At 36.5% G+C, this 23,351-nt stretch overlaps 1 protein-coding gene across 2 annotated transcripts; it reads right to left on the bottom strand.

Annotated features, from left to right (window-relative positions):
- Positions 1-15,700: 15,700 nt before the first annotated feature.
- Positions 15,701-19,020, bottom strand: LOC131065692 (probable serine/threonine-protein kinase PBL10). Of its 2 annotated transcripts, none has more exons than XM_058000283.2 (6): positions 18,771-19,020; positions 18,357-18,684; positions 17,784-17,919; positions 16,848-16,990; positions 16,611-16,734; positions 15,701-16,371 (listed from the first exon to the last, which is right to left on the bottom strand). In XM_058000283.2, the coding sequence occupies exons 2-6, from the start codon at positions 18,414-18,416 to the stop codon at positions 15,941-15,943; spliced, it is 894 nt and encodes a 297-aa protein (XP_057856266.2). In that variant the 5' UTR covers positions 18,417-18,684; positions 18,771-19,020; the 3' UTR covers positions 15,701-15,940. The 2 variants fall into 2 exon arrangements, with proteins under 2 accessions (XP_057856266.2, XP_057856263.2); XM_058000280.2 differs by having other exon boundaries at positions 18,357-18,697; positions 18,771-19,018.
- Between the last annotated feature and the right edge of the window lie 4,331 nt (positions 19,021-23,351).

Here is a 23,351-nt window from a genome sequence, read left to right as displayed (position 1 = left end):
AGAATAATTCAATAATTCAACTAATTGCTTTTCTGATTTCAAGTTCTAAATTTAGAAAAAGAAATAATATCTCAAGTTTGATTTCTCTCTCAATTCAATTCTTTTATTTTATTTTCAATTCAACCCTTGCTTTGTAATTAATTCTTCTTTTGTAATAAATTAATTCCTTTTTGCATGATTAAATGGCAAATTTATTAATTAATTAAATAAGCAAGGATATTTAATAATTTAAAATAGGATAATTGATTAAAATGATATTCTTGGGATGATTCAATTAATTAAATAAATATTTAATTAATATTGAGTAATTGATTTGTCATGTGACATTTGATGATTAAAGAATTAATAATGTGCTCAAGATTGATTTAATTGCCTTTGGTTAGGACCTTGGTGATGTTGTTGAGATTAGGGGCCCATGGTTTAGATGACCATTTTTATGGTATTATAAATAGAATTCAAATCAGAGTTTATGAGCAAGAACCGACAGTGGAAATGATCATAAATGAACTAGTAATACCTTTACCGGAACAGAATGTTGAACTAGTTACTCCGGCAGTATCAGAAAATTCAATAGTAACTGAAGAACCAGGAAGAGGAACGGAGAGTCAGAAGACAAGTAGGTATCTAAGATTGAACCATTCAGAAGATCAGATCATTAGGGATAAGAACAATGGAGTGATGACAAGAAGGAGATTGGCATCGAATGGGGTATGTTTAATTTCTCAAGTTGAACTGATATCAGTAATTGAAGCATGTAAAGATGAATGTTGGATGAAAGCTATGGAAGAAGAATTAGATCAGATTGAGAAGAATAACACATGGACTTTAGTTCCCCGGCCTAAAAATAAGAATGTTATTGGAACTAAATGGGTTTTAGGAATAAATTGAATGAAGATGGACAAGTTGTAAGGAGTAAAGCTAGATTGGTTTGTGAAGGATATTCTCAGAAGGAAGGAATTGATTATGGTGAAAAAATTTCACCTGTAGCTAGGATTGAAGCTGTAAGATTATTTCTTGCCTATATTTCACATAAAAACTACAAGGTTTATCAGATGGATGTTAAGTGTGCATTTTTGAATGGGGATCTTGATGAGAAAGTTTATATTGAGCAACCTAATGGTTTTTCACTTTTAGATGATAAAAACATGGTTTGTAGGTTAAGGAAAGCTTTATATGGATTGAAACAGACACCTAGAGCCTGGTATGCAAGGTTAGATAAATATCTTTTGAAGCTTGGATTCACTAAAGCTAATACTGATAGTAATCTATATTATAAAGTCATTGATGATGATATAGTGATTATTGAAGTTTTTGTTGATGACATCATTTTTGGAGGTGAAGATAAGTTGTGCATGGAATTTTCTAAGAATATGAAGAAAAAATTTGAAATGTCTATGATTGGGGAAATTAAATTTTTCTTAGGTTTGCAGATTTCTCAGACTAATAAAGTTATTTTCTTCTATCAAACTAAGTATGCTAGGGAATTGTTGAAGAAGTTTGGTATGATGGACTTTAAACCGGTAAGTACTCCTATGGTTACAAGTGATAAATTGACAAGGAAAGATGAATCTGCACCAGTAAATCCTACAAGATACAAATCTATGATTGGAGGTCTGATTTATTTGACTCAGACTAGGCCTGACATAATGAATGTTGTTTGTATTGTATCTAGATATCAAAGTGATCCTAAAGAATATCATGAGAGTGCGATGAAAAGAATTTTTAGATACTTGCAAGGTACATCTGAATATGGTTTATGGTACCCTAGGGACGATGACTTTACTTTATGTGCATATACAGATGCAGATTGGGTTAGTGATGTTGATGATCGGAAAAGTACTTCTGATGGAGCTTTCTTTCTTGGAAAGAAGTTGGTTTCATGGATTGACAACAAAACAATCATGTACTTCTTTATCTAATGTTGAAGCTGAGTATGTTGTTGTTGCTACTAATTGTACACAATTTCTATGGATGAAGCAAATGTTGAAGGACATTAAAGTGTATTGCATTGGACAGGTAGTTATTCATTGTGATAACTCTGTTGCTATTGACATATCAAAGAATCTGGTATTTCACTCTAAGACAAAGCACATATCTATCAAGTATAAATTTTTAAAGGAGAAGGTGGAAGAAAATGAAATTAGGCTATTTTGTGTGAACACTAAAGAGCAGATTGTAGATATTTTCACTAAACCTTTGCCTAAAGAATCATTTGAGTACCTGAGAGACAGATTAGGGGTTTCTGCCCCTCTGGCAGAGAACTGATTGATGTTATTTGGCATCAGTCTAGTATGCATTATCAAAGATATCATTCATTATGGCATTGATGTGGGGATGCTATTGCTCAAGGGGAGTAGTTAGCCTTGTGTTTCAGTAGTTTGTGTTTTTGCTTTGATATTTTTGTCAGATGTCTGGCATTGATGTCAAAGGGGGAGAGATATATGTGTAAAACATAGCTTTACAAAGATATGATTCACAAGGGGAGTTTGGTCTTTGTTTCAAAACTTCATTGCTATATCTTTGTGTGGGAGATTATTGGTTGTCTTCCATTGGGGGAGACTTGTTTGGCATTTCTTGGCACTTGGATGTTTTTCACATCTAGTGTTGCCATCAATGCCAAAGGGGGAGATTGTTGGCCATTTGGAGGAATTGATTATGTGTTGCATTAATGTTTTGTCATTGATGTCAACACTAACTGTTTTGGTTGTTTATCGGTATCCTTCTGGTCGCGGTAGGTTGTTTGGTTTCTGGTTGATTTAGATCCGGTATGCTCTGGTATGTTTGGGTTATGGAATTGTCTTGTTCATGTTCATGTTCAGTTAGTTGGTTTTGATCTAGTGATCGAATGTTATCCTATATGTTGGAAAGCTTGGTTTGTTGTTCCGAGGAGGGTTTCACCGGCAGAGCTTTGATGAAGACCTTTGTTGATATGCATAAGTGGTGTTGGTGCAGCTTCTGGTGGAGATTCAAGATGCTGATGGTGATTGTGTTCGAGACTTAGTTGATTGGGATTATTGCTATGGTGTGTATGGACCTAAATTGGGTCCCAGTATTATCTAGGTTATGGATCGGCTTAATGTAACATGTGGATTGAACCTCACGATGTGTTTCTGAGATGTCTTATGGGTTCGATATTATTTGTTTGGTCTCTAGCCGACATGTTTTGTAATTATGTAATTTTTTTATCGTCTGGTCACTGACTTTATTGTTTATGGTCGAGGATTTGTATATATATGATGTAAGATCTCATTGTAGATCATATGGTATGGGATATGGATATGTATGGAGCGAATAATGTAATAATCATTTAGGCAAAGGATTTGGTCGATCATTGGTGATCGAGTTGGGTTTATGTAAGAGGATTTAGTCATCCGGTATTGAGCTTAACCAGAATTATATTCAGGCATAGAAGATGTTATCTTTGCAGTTCATTCATTTCTCCATATTGTAGTCTGGATTTCTATGTAGTCAGTGAGACTCCTTTTGTGATGAGTAGTGCGTTTTAGGTTGTTGGTCTTCCTACAAGTGTAGGCCCCTCAATTGTAATTCACATACTTACTACAGAAGTATTATCTGACTGTGGGTAGGCTTCCCATCATGGTTTTTCCCTTTACTGGGTTTTCCACGTATAAATCTTGGTGTCATGTGGATGGTATTTATTCTCTGATTATTGTTTATGCTTAATTGGTTTATCTGTTATTTCGGTAATTGGTTTATGCATTTCGGTATTGATCTTTTGGGTTTTGGTATTAAAGTTTGAATTGCTTAAGGTTTTGGTAATCTCATGACAACTAATTCACCCCCCTCCCCCTCTCAGTTGTCTTCCAGTTATTTGAACTATCTAACATTAGTAGTGTTTGATAAATTTGGTAGAGGTGATTTTTTTAAAACTAAGGCCCCTCACCATTGGTGTTTTTGTTTTTGCACTCAAACTTTAAATGGCTTATTCTCACTCATACTGAGGCATTTTCAAGCACAATTTTTTTGATTTGGGGTAGAATTTCATGCTCTTTGCAGTGGTGGATTCAGTTTTTGCTCAAGTGATCTTAGATTTTTAGAAATTCAATTTTCTCATCAAATATGAAGGATAATCCTCATTTTTTAACTTCAAACATATGTAACTTTAACATGTGACCTCAAATCGAGGTGCTTTTTTTTAAAAGATTGATATTTTTTCAAGCACTACATTTTTGTTATAGTTTTAGGTTCTCATATTGATTTTTATTTGTACTTTTTGTATTTGAGTCCATATTTGGACATTATAGAACTCTGGAATATAACTCCAACATTATAAATGCACTAATCTATAAAGTGCCACAATCAGTTTTTGTTGGGGAGTATTGTTGATTGAGTGAAAAGGGGGGTCTCTCTTGGTGTGTGTGTTTTTGATCTACTTGCTTGTGCTCTTAATTTTATATTCACATGGATCATTCTAAGGTTCCTTTTCTTACACCATATAATTATACTACTTGGCATCAACATGCATGGAATGCCCTAATACAACTAGGGTATACTCCATATGTTGACCAAAAGGTAGCTGAACCTACAAAGTTTAAGGAAAAGATAAAATGGATGCTTGAACAAACAAAATCTCTTGGATGCCTTCATAGTTTTATTTCCCTTGATATAATGTTTCAAATTGAAGCATGTAAAACTTCACATGAAGCTTTGGAAAAGCTAAAAAAAAGGTATGGTACAACTGATGAAGTTAGAGGCTATTAGATTGATAATGATTTGATGAGCCTTGATCCAAAGAACTTTGACAACATCCAAGATTTCATAACTAAAGTTGATGATTTGAGAGAACAATGTAAAGAATGTGGCATTGAGAAAAAGGACATCTAATTGGTCTATCGTGTACTAAACAAAATTGATCCTGAATATTCATGTTTTGTTTCTAGCTTTCATACTCATAGGCTAACTATGGGATCAACTTATGTTAAGCCTTAATTTGCATCTTTTTCTTAGATGTTAATACATGGACAACAAAATCTTCTTTCTATGGGTCTCACCAAGCCATCAAAGAATCAGGCCTTGTTGGCTAGTCAACCTAAGGGACAAAGAGAGTCAAGACAATCTAACAAGAAACAAAAGAATTTGAAGAAAAAGCCACACATAGATCAAGCACAACATAAATCATTTTCAAAATATGATTCATCTAAGGAGAAGTCTACTTGTGCATATTGCAAAAGGATTGGACATGAAGAACATTCTTGTTACAAGAATATTATTGATGAACCGAAACATCTTCTTAAGAACAACAGCAATGATCCACCTTCTAGAATTTTTGAGTCAAACCATCAGGATATACTAAGGTAAAAGGTCATGCAGGACTTGCTTATGAAGCAACTAAAAACAATCGAAACCTCTTTGTGCTTCTACAAGTTGTGAATCAAGAAGATGGCTCCTAGATTCTGGAGCTTCTCATCATATGGATTCTACATAGTCTATGTTCTCTTCTTTTGAGGCTTGTGTAGTGCCACCTAGTCTAATGGGCAACAACATTTATATGAGTGTAATTGGAAAAGGTTATATTGATATTGGGGATGGAACCTTCAATACTATTTTGTGTGTACCTCATTTGTCAAACAATCTTCTTTCCATCTATTAGATCACCCATGGTGGACTAGGGAAGACTATGGAATTCACACCTTATTCAGTCATCATTCAAGACTTGGAAAGAAAAGAGATAATTGCTACTAAGATGGTTGATCATGCATTTCGGTTTTACACCTTTTATAACTTTGCACCTGGTAATGGTTATGATCCTTTGGATGTTGATCACACTCCTATTGTGAATTATAATTTCGAGAACTTTGGTTACTTGAACTTGGGTATCTCACATCAAATCCAGTTCTTGAACCACGCTTTCCTTCTCCTCCATTCACTGTTGCTTTTGAGGATACTTGTATTGATACAATCATGATTGCCTATGATTCAATGCAATAGGAAATACATCGTCTTCTAGATATAGTTTCATGGGATGACTACTTGACAAACATTGCGGGATTTTTTGTGGAGTCCCATATTTTAGACTTGGGAGACACTATTCATGACATTCATCTTATGTTTGATGAAGTTGATTCTTCTTCAGTTGCTATGGAGGAATCTTTGGATTTTCTTGTTCATTCTCCACATGATCATTCATCATAGTTTGAAATGAGTGTGGATACTCTTGATTAGCATTTGGAGGAGGCACCTTTATCTTTAGAGGAGACATTGGATTTTTTAGATCTTGTTCTACATACATCTCTAGTAGGTTCTAGAGTGTCATCTTCATCTGTGTGGCCTAGAACACTTGATTTGAATGTGACAACTTTCGGCATTGACATGGAGACACATGAGCAGTTTTTAGAGACTTCATACATTGTGCACTTTCTTCCTTCATATTCCTTTCAGGAATGGGAAGATGTTCTTCATCTACCTTTGGCTTTATCTAGTCTTCCTAAGAGGAGGAATGTTGTTTGAGAAGCATGGTCCATCTTCTACATCTTATTTCAAGCATCAAAAATTGGTGCAATTAGCTACTTGGAGGAAGGTTACATAGTCTTTCTTATCATTTCTATTTTGGAGAGGGATTCTTCCTTGCACAAGGTTCTTTCTTGTGTTGGGAAACTTATTTTCTTTTCTCTCTTTTGGGGATGTGTTTGTCCCATTGGGTTTTCTCCTTTTCTCCATTTGTGGGAGCTTGTTTTGTACATGGGTGTCTATCATGGACTTGTAGCTAGGACCCATCTTTATGTATTTTCACCCACCTAAGTTAAGATTAAGGGGGGGTGTTAGTGTAGGTTTTTATTTTCCTTATGAGGTAATATTTATTTTTCCTACACACATTATTAAGCTTGCTTAGGTTATATCAGAATGGTTAGGATGATGACACATGAAATAATCCTACAATCTCTTGTGTCATTCACACCCACGTTTGGGTAGTTGAATGTCGCACCCTCTTTTGTATTTATTAGCCACCTCCCATAACCATGTCTTTGTCTTTGCCTGAGTTGGCATAACCAGTAATTTGGCTTTACCAAGTAGGTAAAACTTATTTTTATTTTGGGCCATTGGGAGTTATTATTCCTCTTGGATTTACATGCACATATTTTCTTATATAAACATTTGTCACCTCTCACTATGCAAGAAGATCACTAGCTCACTTGATTTGAGTGCTAGTTTAGTGCTAACAAAGTGTTGATTTTTGTTCATCTCTAGATTCTTGTCATGCTTTCCTTCAGTCATTTTGATCTTGGGTGGCTTCACAACTAAAGTCAACACCAATGGTGTTGAGTATTTTCCTCATTGTCCTTTATACGATGTTAGATGTGGAACCACAACATACACACTAGATACTCTAGTTAGCAGGAGGATTCCCGATCCAAGATGTGGTTCACTCATTACCTATGGGGTAGGAAGAGTTAATTTCATATCCATAGATTTTGTAGTATACTTAGCCCAGGAACTACCTAAGAATTTCTCAACTATTCTCTTAGATTTAAACTTTAGGTAGGAAAGGAACAAAGAGTCCTCACAAGGTTGAATGGGTTGAGGTGGTTGTGGCCAAAAGTAGTCAAGTGTAAAGTTTTCACATCTGAACAAGGGCTAGAACCTATTGTGACATGTGGTATGCACATCTCCTTTAAATGGAAATGTTAAACACATATGGACTACAAAAGTGATTAGTTTCATGGAGGCGAGCCAAGGATTACCTAAGTTCACATGAAATTGGTTCAAGGTAGGAATTATGGTGAAGGGCACATCTAGTCTTTTAGGTCCATCCTTAACATGAAGGGTAATGGAACCAATAGTGGGATAGGTGAAATCATCATATACCTTAATCAAGACTTTATATTTATCCTTAAGTGTCTTGATATAATTCATATGTGTAAAGAAACTCTTCCATAACCACATTTACCATGCATACCATATCAATGAGCACCCCACATGTGGTTTTATCATGAATTCCAGTGGTTATGTAGAGTGGTCCATCAAGTGCATGCATTGAGTTATCACTTTGGGTGAAGATAATACTCGGTTCAAGGTTAGACCTAGGTTTCTCTTGTTTAAGACAATGTTCTATCACATTAACTAAATGTTCTTCTTGATTGGTTTAAGAATGGACATATCCATGTAATCAAAATTTGGTTCAACAACATTTATGCAATGGGAAGGTAAAAGGTTAGTAAAAATTTGCAAGTTTTTATTAGGAGATGCTATAGATTTATTCCCTTTACCAGTCACACCAACTACCTATTACACTAGAGTCAATGAGATATTGAAATTCATGTCTTAGATGTAGATAGAGTCAACATTAAAGCAAAAATCCACTAAAATATTTGGAAATCAGATCATCAAGTCCTACAAGAAAAAATAAAGGAAAATAAATTCGATTTATTAGGGTAATCTGTGAACCTATAGGCTCCTACATCATGCTACCTCTTTGAGATTTACAAAAAATGTTTCTTTATAAGAAATTGAACTTGTAGTTGGAAACCCTAACCAATCCTCAATATTTGTGTGGAGGTGGGAAAAGTGAGACTGGGTGACTAGGACCTAATCCTACTTTTGCCAACACATTGGGAATACAAAAGAGCCTAGGGAGATAGATCACTTTGGCTACTTCTTGTGAGGAAGAGAGAGCTAAGGATTATCTCTTAGGGTTTCTATTCCTCCTATTGCAAATGATGAGAAAAATTAGGGTTTGAATGATCAACTAGATTAGGAGATAAAGAATGAAGCATAAATGAACTCAGAATTGCACAAACTTGCAGCTATGAAACTGAGATAATGAAAGAATGAAAGGGGGGGGATTTTGGATGTGTACTTGATGCTGCAAACTGAGCCAAACTAACTAGGACCAGGGTTCCATGCCACTGTCTCTGAGAATCTGACAGAGAGCTGCAACTGAAAGACTGCAAATATGATGACCTGAAGCTGCAACCTGTCAAATTTCACTACAAAGTGGGGGGACCATGGCGCCACGCCACTGTCCTGGGTAGGACCAGGGTGCCACTCCCTTGTCCTAGGCAAATTAGGGCAAATATGAAGATTCTAGACTGTTCCTATGCCTTTTCCTGATCCAAAACTGCCTCTAGATGTCTATTTCTGCACCTGCAACTGAAAATGAAGGGTTTGGGTCACTATATAGGGTTTTGCCTCACTCAAAACCTTGTCTTGGTGATTTCCACCTCCATAAATAGCCGATAATGTACTGAAAATGTGTGTGTTAGAACCTTGTGTGTATGCAAGATCCTAAAATGAAAGCAAACAATCTAGAGCAACCCTAAAGAGTAAACCCTAAATGCTTGTAATTGACAAAGTAAATGCTCTAAATCAATGATGCAAAGTGATGTAAAGAATGAATGTAAATATGCACATTGATGTAAAGAAGCTCATACAAAGACATGAAAATAACATGAAATCATACCAATCCCCAAGGGAGAGATATGCCACTAGATCTCCTATTACTCTTCAATGTCTTCAAGGCTCCTAATTGATGATGAATGTTTGACAAATTCTTGATGAATGTTGTTGAATGTTGTTGAAGACTCTATATAGGCTTCTCTTTCACTACATAGAAGACTCCTCGTGCTCCAAAAACCTGCTCTTAGATTCTTAGATAGATCGATCTTAGTTGCCTTCAAATGAAGAAAGAGAGATCTTATGTATGAAACCCTAGATCTTAATTTCAACATAATTTTGTCTTTAGGCCGACCTAGGAATTGAATTTCCCACCAATCTTTTGGGGTTAAGCATTATAATATCATAGAATTATGCTCCCAAAATTTCGGGAAAAAAGTCGAGGACCATGTGCAATCCCGCCACATTCCGACCAACTTTTCACCAAATTTTCAGGGTCGTTAGATATGATGATATTAGAGCGAATCTCAAAGTTACAGCTGATTTCGAGGTGTTTTGATATGCAAAATCGGGCCTTAAAGGTTGAAATAAGACATAATTAGGGTTTATGATTAAATGATTTATTTGAGGAATAAAATAAAAAGGGGCACACTTAGGGTAAAGGGCCCAATTTTATGATGTATGAAGTGATGAAATAGGACTTTAGATTTAATTAAATTAATTAGTTAAATGCTTAAAGGGAAATTAGAAATGCAAGATGCAAGACACACTAAGGCAAGTGCTAACCTAAGTGTGAAATTGTACCACCCTAGCAAGGGTGTACAATTTACGACACTACAATTTGCAATTGTGCGGGAATGTAAAAATGACCATCCATTTTTTGGAAAACTAACAAATATTTATAGCTTTGTTCAATCATTTAGTCACTTGCGAGATTTTGATTGAAAACTAGAAATTACAAAGGTGCTATGTGAGACAAGTAAAATCTCATTATATATGTTGAATAGGCAACCTAGAGATGGCATGATCACCACATCTAGTATTCAACCATTACATCAGTCACATAATGATCACCCTTATCATCTATCACTAGTTTTGCAAGTAAATCCATGCATTTGAGAATGGACATGGGTTCTTAGGTGGAAAAATTATTTTAGAGTATTTGCAAGCCAAATCCAATTATCAATGGCTCTTGGGATGATTTGAGGAGTGGTTGGGGTGAACAAGAAGAAATGTGGGGACCTGATGCACAAGGAGAGGTGAGAACTAGACATAAAAAAGAATGTATGGAAGTTGGCTTGAACTATACACAAGAAAAAATAGAAAAATCCTTGAGAACTTTGTGAGAATTTGATGTGAAAGTGGACATTAGGATGAGACATTGGAATGTAAGTCTATAATTCCAATGAAATTCTTCGAGGAGAGCTTGAAGGAAATGCAGGAAAAATGTGGAAGGGTTAGAGGTGCAAAGTTTCATTATAGAATTGGACATAGGGATGAAAGTTTGGAAGTCCAATGAAACTCCACAATTAGATGAAAGGCATGTCAAAGTTAAGTGGAAACTTCTTGAGAAAAGAATGCAAGATCAGTAGAGGGAATTAGAGAGAACAGTGGGTAAAAGAAAGAAGTTTGACTTGGGGAAAGGAAGGTTGGGAATGGGGAAGGGAAATCTATATGTCACTTGAAAACCCACAAAAGGAATAAATGAAGTAAATGGAAAGGGAGAAAGACTCAAGCGACTGATAACTCAATGATGAACAGATAGTACCAAACCGGTACTGAGAGGGGGAGGTGAATCAGTACAGACAAAAACACAATCCTAAACCGGTTTGTCAATAGACACTGTGCTTTGACAGACAAACAATAACACCGGTCTTAAATAGAGTACAACCGGCAAAACCCAGAATAACTGAGACAAGCATAAACCGGTTGACACTTATCTTTTCATACAATCTAATACTTCATTTCCATTTCACCCTAGTGCATGAACATGTAATCTATCATCAAAGATATATAAACAGCTATTGAGATGATTTACCTTCAGACACAAATCACTTAAACCATCATATGAATAACACCACACATGACACATAGATTTTTCACATGGAAACCCAACTGGGAAAAACCACGGTGGGGATTTATACCCACAAGTTGTTTTTGAATTCTTTAGAAATCCACTCTATTAGGAGCCTTGTTCGGTTTAAGACTGACACAATAGGTTCTATTAGGAACCAATCCTGTTAGGGATCACCCGGTTAAGGGATGGCTAGAATACCTGGTTAAGGGTTAAACCCTGTTAAAGGTTACCTTGTTAGAGGATTTCAAGAACTCAATGGTTTTGAGTTACCCTGTTAATGGATTTACAGTAAGCCGGTTAAAGCTACCCTGTTAAGGGATTTCCCAACTGTTGAAGTGGTTAGAGATCAACAGGTATTACAATGATTTGGTAACAACACTCAATGTCAATGCAGGTCCGCTTTAGCTTCTCTTCACCTTCTGCACTTACACTCTACAGGTATCACTTCTCTCTTCTAGTTTGGAAAGAATCATGTATCTCTTCACTTGGATACTCACACACAACTTTTGCCAACAACCTCAAAAAGAAACACAACATCGACCTTATAGGAAACAGATAGGTCAGTAGCATAAACCCTAAACCCTAAACCTGTTAGGTTGAGCAATTCAAACGGTTCAATCCTGACCGTTGAGCACATTGCATTAAATGCAATAGTCTTGAACCAATCTCAAGACGTTTTCCATCATTCGTTTTCCACTGATTTCATGGCGGTTGATAACCCATCACGCGTTATCACCGTTTATAGACTTCGCACATTCTCGAGGTAGATAGGGACAATCTCCTTCATGCAAGATCCTTCACGCGCACAAGGCCGATGTGGCAACATGATCTGTTCTTCGTTACAATGCTAGCTCATCACACAAAGTCACCGATTGAGTCACACAGGCTTGAGGCACTTCAATCGAAAACCCTGAAGTTGAGACTACCAACCGATAGTCATACAAAGCTTCTATGTGCCAGTTCCCATAACCACATGCCGGTTCACCTTGAACAAACACACCGCTTCACTTTGGCACATATACCGGTTCACAATGTTATACCGGTTCTCACATATACCGGTTCTTGGTAACATACCAGTTCTCTCTTCTTCAGCGTATTAACATCAATGACAACATACAATGTCATCATGTCCTCATATTGGTTCACATAATGCCAACAGAGACTTTGGAGGAATTTTATATGGTCAAGACACAAGACATGGATAAATAGAACATGTCTAGTAGAAAGCCTACAACTCTACAAAAATACAAAAAGTGGCCATAAGACTAAAAAATTTAGAGCTTCCTTAGATTTTGGTAACTTCTAGCATTAGATAAGGACATGGAGGATGAAGAGGAATAATATTTAAGCAAACTTTACAAAGAGAGACCGATTAAAATTTTTCTTAGATTGGTCATAGATGATGGGTAAAATTGATGCCTAATGCACAAGGGGGTTGGGACTTGGGTAAAATTTAGCATTGTCAAATTGAGTCCCAACACCATATGGAGATGTATGTCACTCATCTTTGCATTTTATTATTTTGTTCTCCTTCCTTTTGTGTGTTGCTGACATGTATATTCCATGCATGTTTATTGTTATATGAAATTGAACATAGCAACTACACATGCACATGCAAGTTGTATAATTATTGGGTAGAACTTTTGTAATTAAAAAAAATCTACTGGCATTTGATAAAGTTATGTCCATATTGAATTAGGTATTAAATACTTCAAAATTGTTAATCTAGATTAATGCATTGAATGATTGAAAATAAAATTCAATACTTTAAATGCTAAAATAGACCCTTGAGTTCTCATTTCTAATCTTGCCACAAGTAAATCAATGGAAAGGTTAGGTATAATGTAAAAAAGGATGTCCACCTTAAAAATTCAAAAATAAATACGTAGTTTTCATTTGATAAAGTGTACAAGAATGTATCTTATGGAGTGCCAAGTTTTTGTATGTAAAGAATACATATTGTTAACAAAATCTTCATAGCTACCCACTTTTCTACTCTTATTGTTTGTTGTTTGCCAAGTCTAACAACACTTAAACTCTTCCATAAAGTTAAACAATCCTTTTGGGCAAATTGGGATGGGTAGACGGGTGTGCCTATGATCTCTTAGTTAAATTGCACCTCAAAAAATAGAGGGGGAATGGTATCTTATACCCTTGGGTTAAAGGTAATTGTGTAATTGATAGATGAATTGTTAGGGCATTACATGGAGGTGTTCCATGGCATATCCTTCCTTGGTGCTAATTTGTTGTGGCTATAGCTAAAGGATAATGGAATGAGGTTAAAAGAGGAGAGGGGTTGATAGTGGTGCACCAAAACTTTACTCGGTTCACATGGCATTGCACATGCGGTGTTGGCATTAAAAATTTATATCATCAAGTAGCTAGGGATGTAAACGACTTATATCTTTCATTTCAGTATGTCGCGCACATATTTTTTGTTGAGGTATAATAGGAGACCCAAAAAATGGTTAGACCAATAGTTGAAAATTAAGAACCAATAGTTGTGTGTGAAGTCATGTGTTGTTGGCATGTTAATATGACATCACATGATTTGTTACTTTTTGGATACAATAGACAATTTTTTTTCAATTATTAAAATTACGTATCAACTATAAGATCCTCTCTTCTTACAATTCGACTTAACCCTCAATTATTGGACACTGTCTCCTATCCAAAACAAAATGCTCAATGTGAAATACATTCAGCTGAAAGCCTCGTCGCCCATGGACAACATTGAGAAAGCTTAGCAAGAAAGTACTGGTGTACTTGTTTGGAATGGTTGCCCGCTTAGACAAGGTCTAAGCGTACCAACCAGTCCTTCCAGCTCTAGAAGGTGGAATCGGTTGGTTCAATTTAATAATCAAGCCTTGGCTCTTTTGTGGATTTGTGGCATCTTCCCACCCTCAAATTGAAATTATAGCACTTCCTAAAGTTTGCCTTTGCACTTTGCAAAAGTAACAGGAAACAATCAATGACATTATCAATCTTGTAAGTGATGATCTCATTGTCAAAATACCTGCCAATCAACAGTGTAACTTCTCTAAAAATTGGTGATAACAAAATGAAGATCGCTTTGACCACTTCCCACTAAAGCCAATCTTTCCTCAGAGTCTATAGCATGTAAATTGTTACATTACGATCTCCCAGTTAGCAAACTGATTATTTCCATCAAACATGATAATGTTGTCTATTCTCTTTGCAAGTGCAAGAAAAAAGTTAAGCGCGTCTTGTGGACTTGTAAAGCTGTCAAATCTACTTGAAGCATGGATCGATCAGACTCGCCTGAAAATATGTTCTTGGGTCTCAATATAACTCATAATGGGATCTCAGAATCCTTCAAGCAGACTTTCATGAGACGCATTTGGAAGAATAGATGCACCACCAGCTATAATCATGATTGGTTTCCTCTGGGAATTGAAACCCAAAGTCTTTTACACTGACTTCTTGTTGCAGATGTCCTTACTTTTTTTGGTTACTGCACACTTCCTGAAGGATAGCACAGAGCTTGCACAACATATGAAGGCCTTAGAACTATAATGATCCAAGTCACTACCAATTACAAGAATCTCTCTTAAACAGGTCTGATGATTCTTCCGAACAAGGAAAAGTCGGCCAACATGCCTAGTAGGATATCCGCAGCATGTATAACACCATGTCTAGCAAAGCAGGTGAAATGGATGTCAATCACTGCACTACAATCATATAAGAATAGTTCACTCTTTAGTTTGCCTGTGCTTTTCTGCTGTAATATGTGTATGGTGGTTCCCAATTGGGGGCCCAGCTCTTATGTTTTTATGTTGGCTTCTTTTCTTTCAGAAGTCTATGGCTGTTTCCGTGCTACTGATATGGTTGCTGTCTCGCTGTTTACTTTTCTGAACTTTTGGCAACTTAAATTTGAGAAAAAATAAATCTTATAATACTCAAATTTAAGCATTCAACCAAAAATATTTCTAAATGTTTTAATATATTGTTCTATGTGCAGTTGGTAACCATTTTTGGGCCTTATGCACTTCTAATTTTATGCTGGTATATATAGAAATTCTCAAATTAAAAAATATATTATATAAAAAAATCAAAGTGGCTATGGATTTCTTTTGTGTAAGTTGTCTAGCTCACAAAAAAACTGCCAGTGCCAGGCACCAATTAAGAGATGATACCTCGTTAAGATTTCCAAATTACCCTGCTGTGAAAAGAGAATCTGTTGTTCTTTATACCTGATCAATAGATATTCCCATGTAGTCAAAGCTCAAATAAAAGTCGTCTAGAATGATATGAACTTAACGGCAATAAATTAGGCAATATATGTAGAATGATAAAACTTAGACCATACAAATTACCATGTTTTCCATAACTTAAAATGTTTCAGCTAGTGATTATAAAGATTACGCATTGTGACTAGCATGTACTATTGTGTCATCTACAATAGTACACATTGGTTAAGCTGTTAGGTTAGTCTACCTTATTCCTTCTCAGAGTCCAATGTAGACATGGATACAAAAACAAGGCCACCTGTCATTGCCTTTGATATGAATGATGTGGAGATGCAAGCTGATGTTTTGGATGAGCAGGGGAGCGATATATATTCATATTTCCATTTCCATTGGCAGTGGCAGTTTCTTCATTACTAAGTCTATCCTTTATAGCTTGTATCGCTTCCAGCTTTTGAACTACTTCGTCCATGGCGGGCCTCTGTTTTGGGTCTCCACTAAGACACTGAAGAGCAACAAGGGCTGCTTTATGAGCTCCCTTTACTGGAAAGTTTCTGTCCAATCTAGCGTCCATAACTTGATACAGTTTTCGTTTATCACCTAAAAGAGGCATGCTCCATTCCACCAGTTTATGCTGGCCAGCCGGTCGGTTTGTATCTACAGCACGTTGCCCAGATAACATTTCCAGTAACACAACTCCAAAACCATATACATCACTTTTGGCTGTCAAATGCCCTGTTCAAATACACCAAGTTCATCAAGCCAAATCAAGATATAAGCTAAAACATGTCTTGAATGAAAACCATCTTGGGATTTTCCAATCTTGTCATGTTATGCATAAAATACTATACAAAAGAGGCCCTTGTATCCAAAACCACCTGCTCCAAGTTGATGCATGTTTTTGTTACGGAAAAAGGAAATATGGAATTAAAGGATAATCATGCATGCAGCTTAGGAAAAAGTAGTCTGGAAACCTGTTGCCATATACTCAGGAGCTGCATAACCATAAGTCCCCATGATCCTAGTGGAGACGTGTGTGTCACCTCCTGTTGGCCCATCCTTGGCTAGTCCAAAGTCTGAAAGCTTTGCATTATAAGCCTGCAATGATTTATAAATTTCAGGGTACCGTTCAACTAAAGGGTCTCACTACTGATTGAAAACAAACAGATAAAAACAGATCATCTCTAATAGCTAAAATAAAATAGGCATACCGAGTCAAGAAGTATGTTTGATGTCTTGAAATCACGATATATAACTTGTGGGTCTGCACTGTGCAGAAATGCAAGCCCCCTGGCAGCTCCAAGGGCTATTTTGATCCTTATGGCCCAAGAAAGGGGCTGATAGTATGTGCCTCCTACAAAATAAGAAATAACTTGGCTCAATGTATTAACTCATAACTGTAGCCCTAACAGTGCACATTCCCTCCACTTTCAGTGGATGCGAGTAAAGGGTTGTCCGTGTCCATTGCAAGCCCCATGTCAAACACGTATTCCATCTTCATAGTACAGTACTGTGGGCTTGGACTCCAATTATATGCAGTCATCCAGGCCACTAAAAAGTAAAAGCAAACACAATTAACCAGTCCAGCGAAGCACAAAATTCAAAAATTGGTTATTCTCAATGGAAAAGCATAAAACGGTTTCCGCAACCAAATTGCTAAAATATTTCCAGTTGGCTCTCTAAGAAAATACTCTGCGTATAGCCGCAAGAGGAATCAAAACAGATAACTCCATCTAAATTCAAAGGCCCTTGAAGGAAAATATATATCATTTTATAAGCTTTAGCATAAACAGACCTGACAGATAATGGATATGACGATGTTGATTGGCTTGAATATGGCACTAGGTCTAACAAAGCCTCATCTGAACGATACTAAGTTTGTATAAATGCGACATGTTTCTTTCATTTTCCTAACAATACATTTCCTGTATACCGGTATGAATTTGAACGGATAATGCGTTGCAGTTTCATTACCAATTAGCATTATGTATGTTTTCGGAATTGCTTCAGGTTTTTCGGAATTCAAGAAGATTTTTTTGCAGTGCCCGAAAAAGAGTGAAATGTATGTTTCACAACATTGATATTGTATGGAAGTTATTCAATTTTTTTTTAATGAATATGTAAGAAGTTCTGGATGTAATACTCACTTCTGAATAGATGATTCTCCAAACTCCCTTTTTGCATAAACTCGTAGACTAATAGGAGATGATCATCTTCAGTACAAAATCCTATGAGTTTCACAAGATTGGGATGGGAGAGCTGCCCCAGATAATTCACTTCAGCCTATCAAAAGTATCAAAGAAATTAAATCAGCTAGCATCTTAACTCAAAAAATGAAATGGAGTTAACCCATATATTTTTCTGTGATACTCAATTCAAGTTAGCTAAATTAGAATCCAATTCACACTGGATAGCTATTGACATAGAGCCAATTTCAGCAGTACCCAACTCAGATTGGATAAATACTGATGTAGAGTTGATTAGCTCAACAATTCAAATTGGATAGATGTTGATGTAGAGCCAATTAGCTAAACAAACTAGTACCCAATTCAAACGTGAAGCCAATTAGCAAAATACAATAGGCCCCAATTCAAATAGGATAGATATTGATGTAAAGAAAATTAGCTAAATAAAATAATACCCAATTCAAAATGGCTAGATTTCGATCCAAAGCAAATTAGAATCCGTAAGTATAAGGTTGTGCAAGAAGAAAAGAGTACCAGCCACTCCTTGTGACCCTGCAGACCCTCCTGGTTTAGCTTTTTGACGGCAATAACCATGCCAGTCCCGGGTTTTGTAGCTATGAAAGCATTTTCATCAATCCATCCCTTGAAAACACACCCAAATCCTCCTTCGCCCAAAACACTGTCAGGACGGAAGTTTCTAGTTGCGCTTTTGAGGTCGTTGAAGGTAAAAACCTTCAAATTTGGTGAAGGCAGGATTCGACCTTGAGGTCTGGGTGTGGATGGAGGTACAACAGAGGAATCGCTGTGGGTCGTGGAGGCTAAGGAAAATTGTTGCGTTGAAGGTGGAGAGAATTTCACATCTCTGCTATTGGGCCCTGCAATACATGAGTGAGGGATCAAATGATGTAGAGCGAGGAAATGAAAATAGCAAAGAGGTAACAAACATACCAGAAGAAGAACTGGCCGGTGTAGAATTGTGAATGTGACCATCCGATTTCCCATTCGTGCCCAAACAATTTCCCATGCCCAGAATGCTCAATCACATTTTCCTACAAACAAAGATGATTAATCTGAACCTGATGCCAACTTGATTTGAGAACCACCCGTACAACTGAAACCTGCAACCAATGGAGTACAAGTACAAGACAACTTGCTCCCTTCCAGACTTTGACTTTCCACTAATCGCCTATCGTTAAGTCTTCTGGTCACATGGCCTCATTCATAGCGGGGACTTTGATAACCAACCTCAATTTCGCATTCACACCTGCACGCTTGCCAAGCTTCACCGTCCCCGTTGAAGGATTATTAACTTCTTTTTTTAACCCTTTCATTTTAATGTATATAAAGATTTTAATAATATTAATGAGATTTAGTAGTGGCATTAACAGTTGTGATACAAGAGCAATTATGGGATATAAGGTTGTTTAGATAGTTCTATGAAAAATCATAATCAATTATGATTTGATTAATTGTTTTTATAGGATATAGATAGTTTTATTTAGGTCTTTTGATCAAAAAATTTATTGTTTTGATTAATTTATTAGATTCAGTAGTGGGATAAAGAGTTGTAATGCAAGATCAATTATAGGATATAAGGTTGTTCAAATAGTCTTTTATTTATTTTAGTATGGAATCTGATTAAAATGTTTGTTGTTTTGACTAGCTTTGCCTCTTTAAATAAGGTGTTATATCCCTCTTTCTCACATATATTTTGTTGTGTTTAATTTACATTGAAATGTGATATTTAGATAATGTTTTTGATATTAAAAGCAGCAAAACATGGGTGTTGTCCCAAACATACAACTACCTAGAGGGCGTACAAAAACCAGAGACTAGTAGGAGCACATTAACAACACTTTAATCACAAGCTACCAGTAACATAACAAAATAACACCACCTACAACAAAACAGTTCTAGTGGTAACAGTATTTCGCCAGCATATAACCATAGTTAATAGCAGTTTTATAAAACTATTTAAGCTACTAACAAACATCATGAAAAAAAGTTTTAAAGTCTAGCGAAGATGACATGAAATAAAAAAAGATAAACTAAAAGCGATGAGATCCCTAACAATTTTTTCCAATTTTGCATTCAGCATGATGAAACATATTCGTCTAGTCCTTATTTAGGAACTTGAAGAGTTCCTTGCATATCTCATCCTCTTTGGCATTCTTTCCAATCACTTCCTGTTGGACAAGGCACAGTGTGGTGGTCGATTTGTGCATCACACGAAGACCGAATCTGGAGAGGCTAGCCATTTTTTTCTCTAGCTCCTTCAATCTCCCATTGGTTTTGTTGGGCTCTACCTCCAAATTTGCACACTTTTGATAGGTCCCTGTTAGAATCTTTTCACAGGTCCCAGCTGAAATCTTTGCATTCCCTTCCACTTCCTTAGGCATCATTTCCTGGGTAAGGTCAATAGGTCCATTACCAAAGTCTGAAACATGAGTTGAGTTGTTGGTCATCTCTAAGTCCTCTTCATTTGTCTTCTCCTTTCTTGTGAGCACCTCCTTACACTTAATGATCATTTCCTCACTTCCTCGATCATCATCATCTTCTAACCCTAAATTTTCAATAATCATTTTTTTCTTTTTTTCCAAAAGGCTTAGAAGCAAGCCTATTAGATCTCCTTAGGGTATTGGTATCCTCTGCCACCTCATCTTTAGAGCCCACCTCATGAATGGTGAGTTTGGGTTTTTTGGCAGAAGTTCTCCCTTTTTTATTGGCAGAGGGAGTTTTATTTTTCCTTCGACAGTGTCAGACTTAGTGTTTTTGTGGATAGGGGTTTCAGGAGGGTTTCGGCTTTGTGATGCACTTTTTCCGGCTAGGTCCTGGAACATCAAGGACACTTAGAGAAGGGGGGGCGAATTTGTGGCTTCATAGACCACAATAGGTCACGGCTGACAGAGGGCCAAATGAAAGTGATACAGGCAGAAGATAAGACCTTGGTAGATGGGAATAGGTTTACGGTCTTGAGATTTGTCAGCCTCAACAACCTCCAAAATGGAATTTTCTAGAGAATGGAGTAGGAAGAAAGGAAAGGAGATGAGGGAGTGGTTGTAGAAGTGGTTCAACAAAGGAAAATGATAAAAATAGAAAACTTTAAACCTACCCTCCAGAGTAAAGTACTTCATAATCATCAAGCATACCTGGTCCCGAGGTTCGGGGAGCTCTTCTCTGTCAAAGTCGTCATGAATTTTAACAAGGTTCTCGTCCTCCTTGAAGAATTGGCTGAGGCTTTCATTATCCGCCACCTAACTTGTTTTCTTCCATTTTCTTCCCTTGGTAGCGAGACCAGCTGCTTTAGCAATTACCTCTTCATTGATTTCAAAAGAGATCCCCCCCAACGTCACTTTGCGATCTCTCCAAGAAGAGGCAAATTGCATGGAGAGAACTTTGTCATATCTGTTCATGCCCTCAATGAACTGGGCCACCCCTCCCTCCTTGCAGATATGCCAAACAGTGGTCTTGTTCTTGAATTCTTCATGCTTGTCTGATTCAGTTCTCACTTTGTCGCTTCCCATTTTGTCACACTCCACAATAGTAAACTTTTTCCACTTTGAAATTTTACTATTAACACTATTTTTTGAAAAGAAAGGTTTCTTCAAGAAGCTAGTTGAGTCCATGGTGAAATTGAGGCCATCACTGCACTGTAAGTCATTAAATTACCCATTTCTAGTAATGACACCCCACACATGCTAGAAGGCAATTCTCATCAAAAAAAATTGAGCTAAATATAGCTACCACAATCTTGCCAAATATGTTTGTTGAAGAGATGTCCAATAATTTTCCTATATTTATCATATAGGTGATGCCATCTCATAATTATAGCGAAAACACCTTTCTGATTCAAATAATACCTCTCAAGCCACGTCATTTTGTCTTCATGGGTTATTGCTTTGTCATCTCTCCATCTATCTATCTTCATTTGCTTAGTCATAAATTTAAATTTTCTCCCGCCCTTACCTGGTATTGTCAAAAGGTTGGCAACCTTATTTTCTCCTGGTCATCACTAGGGCATAAGAGCATCCCCAGAAAGAAACACCAAATCTAGTTATTTGGCTCCAACTTTTGCTATTCTAGCAGTTGAACATTTAGTTATGATGAAAAATAATCTTTTGATATCCATGGATCTTTAATTGATCTAATTAGATAGATCGGTCTAATCCTTGAAATTCATTCATCTTTATCTAACCAAGTGAGATTTTACCCACTCTACCTGGTACCCTCCCTTTTGAATCAAATTTTATTGATAGGGCCTAAGGAAACTGGACGATCAATAACTAGTTTGGTGTCTCCTTCAATCGCAAGGGTCCTAATGTTCATCAAGAGAGAAAAATTGATTCCATGGTAAAGAGCCATACATTTTGCCTGGTTGTTGTTAGAACCATTGAGATTACTAGAGTAAGCAATGAACAATTTCCCTTCAGTCCTTCCGATCACACCCCCTCCAATAGCCTTATATTGTCTTGTTGCCCCATCAAAATTCAATTTATACCATCCAGGCTTGGGGGGTTTCCAAATGGTGTTCTTTTTTGCCAGTCTTTTTGCATTGTCAAATGTAGCATAATCTTTAGACAATCTCCATTTTTTGGCTACTCTATCATCATAAGAAGTTAAGGGATAGCTCAGACACTCCAAGTAGTGACCAAAAGATTCTCAAGAAGCAATTTACACGTGGATTTGAAAATGTCTCAACTAAGTTTTTTGAATCTCTAAAGATTCTATGTTTCGTTCCTTCCATATGCTCCAACAAATGTGGGGAGGGATCTATCTCTAGAGCTGTTGAATCAAAGGATTGTGAGATGGACTTTTCATTCGTCAATGAAATGACGGAGCTCACAATTTTTGGCCCAAGAAATTTCCAGCTTATCTAAGACACTCAACCACATTTGTTCAACAAATTGGCAATTGATCATTACATGTAAAATGGATTCAGCTTCCTACTTACACAAAATGCACATATTGGGGAGTTGGAATCCCCTTTTAATGAGGTTATCTTATCCGAGGATTTTGCCATGCAAAGTTGTCCACCAGAAGAAGTTAATTTTAGGGATAAGGTGGGGATTCCAAACCTTGTGCCAACACTCAGTTGGCCAATTATATTTTAACAATGCATTGTTAGCAAATTTAACTGAGAAATCCCCTTTAGTATCATTTTTCCAGATAAAATTGTCCTCTTTTCGAAACAGAGGGATTCTCATCCATATTTAGACAATGTTTATATTAAACTATGATTTAGAATTTCCTTTGAGAAATGTTATCAAATAACAATTAATGAGGTTATGATTTTCTAACTATACATATATCTATACATGTTTGAATGTTAAAGAGATTTCAGACTAACTACATTATTATGACCAAGTCATTGCAGGTTGTTGAACACAAGATGCCACTAAGAGGGGGGGTGAATCATTGGTTTCCAAATCTTTTCCCTTTTCTATCCTATGTGTATATACTGGTTAACAAATCTAACATAAAGCAGACATACTGGTTAGATAGGAGGATAACACAAATGCAACCACACAT

The sequence above is a fragment of the Cryptomeria japonica genome, chromosome 1, assembly GCF_030272615.1.
Source record: "Cryptomeria japonica chromosome 1, Sugi_1.0, whole genome shotgun sequence".
In the NCBI taxonomy this organism is placed as follows: Eukaryota; Viridiplantae; Streptophyta; class Pinopsida; order Cupressales; family Cupressaceae; genus Cryptomeria; species Cryptomeria japonica.
Note: the sequence above shows the minus strand (reverse complement) of the source record. Positions and strands in the feature narration are given on the sequence as shown.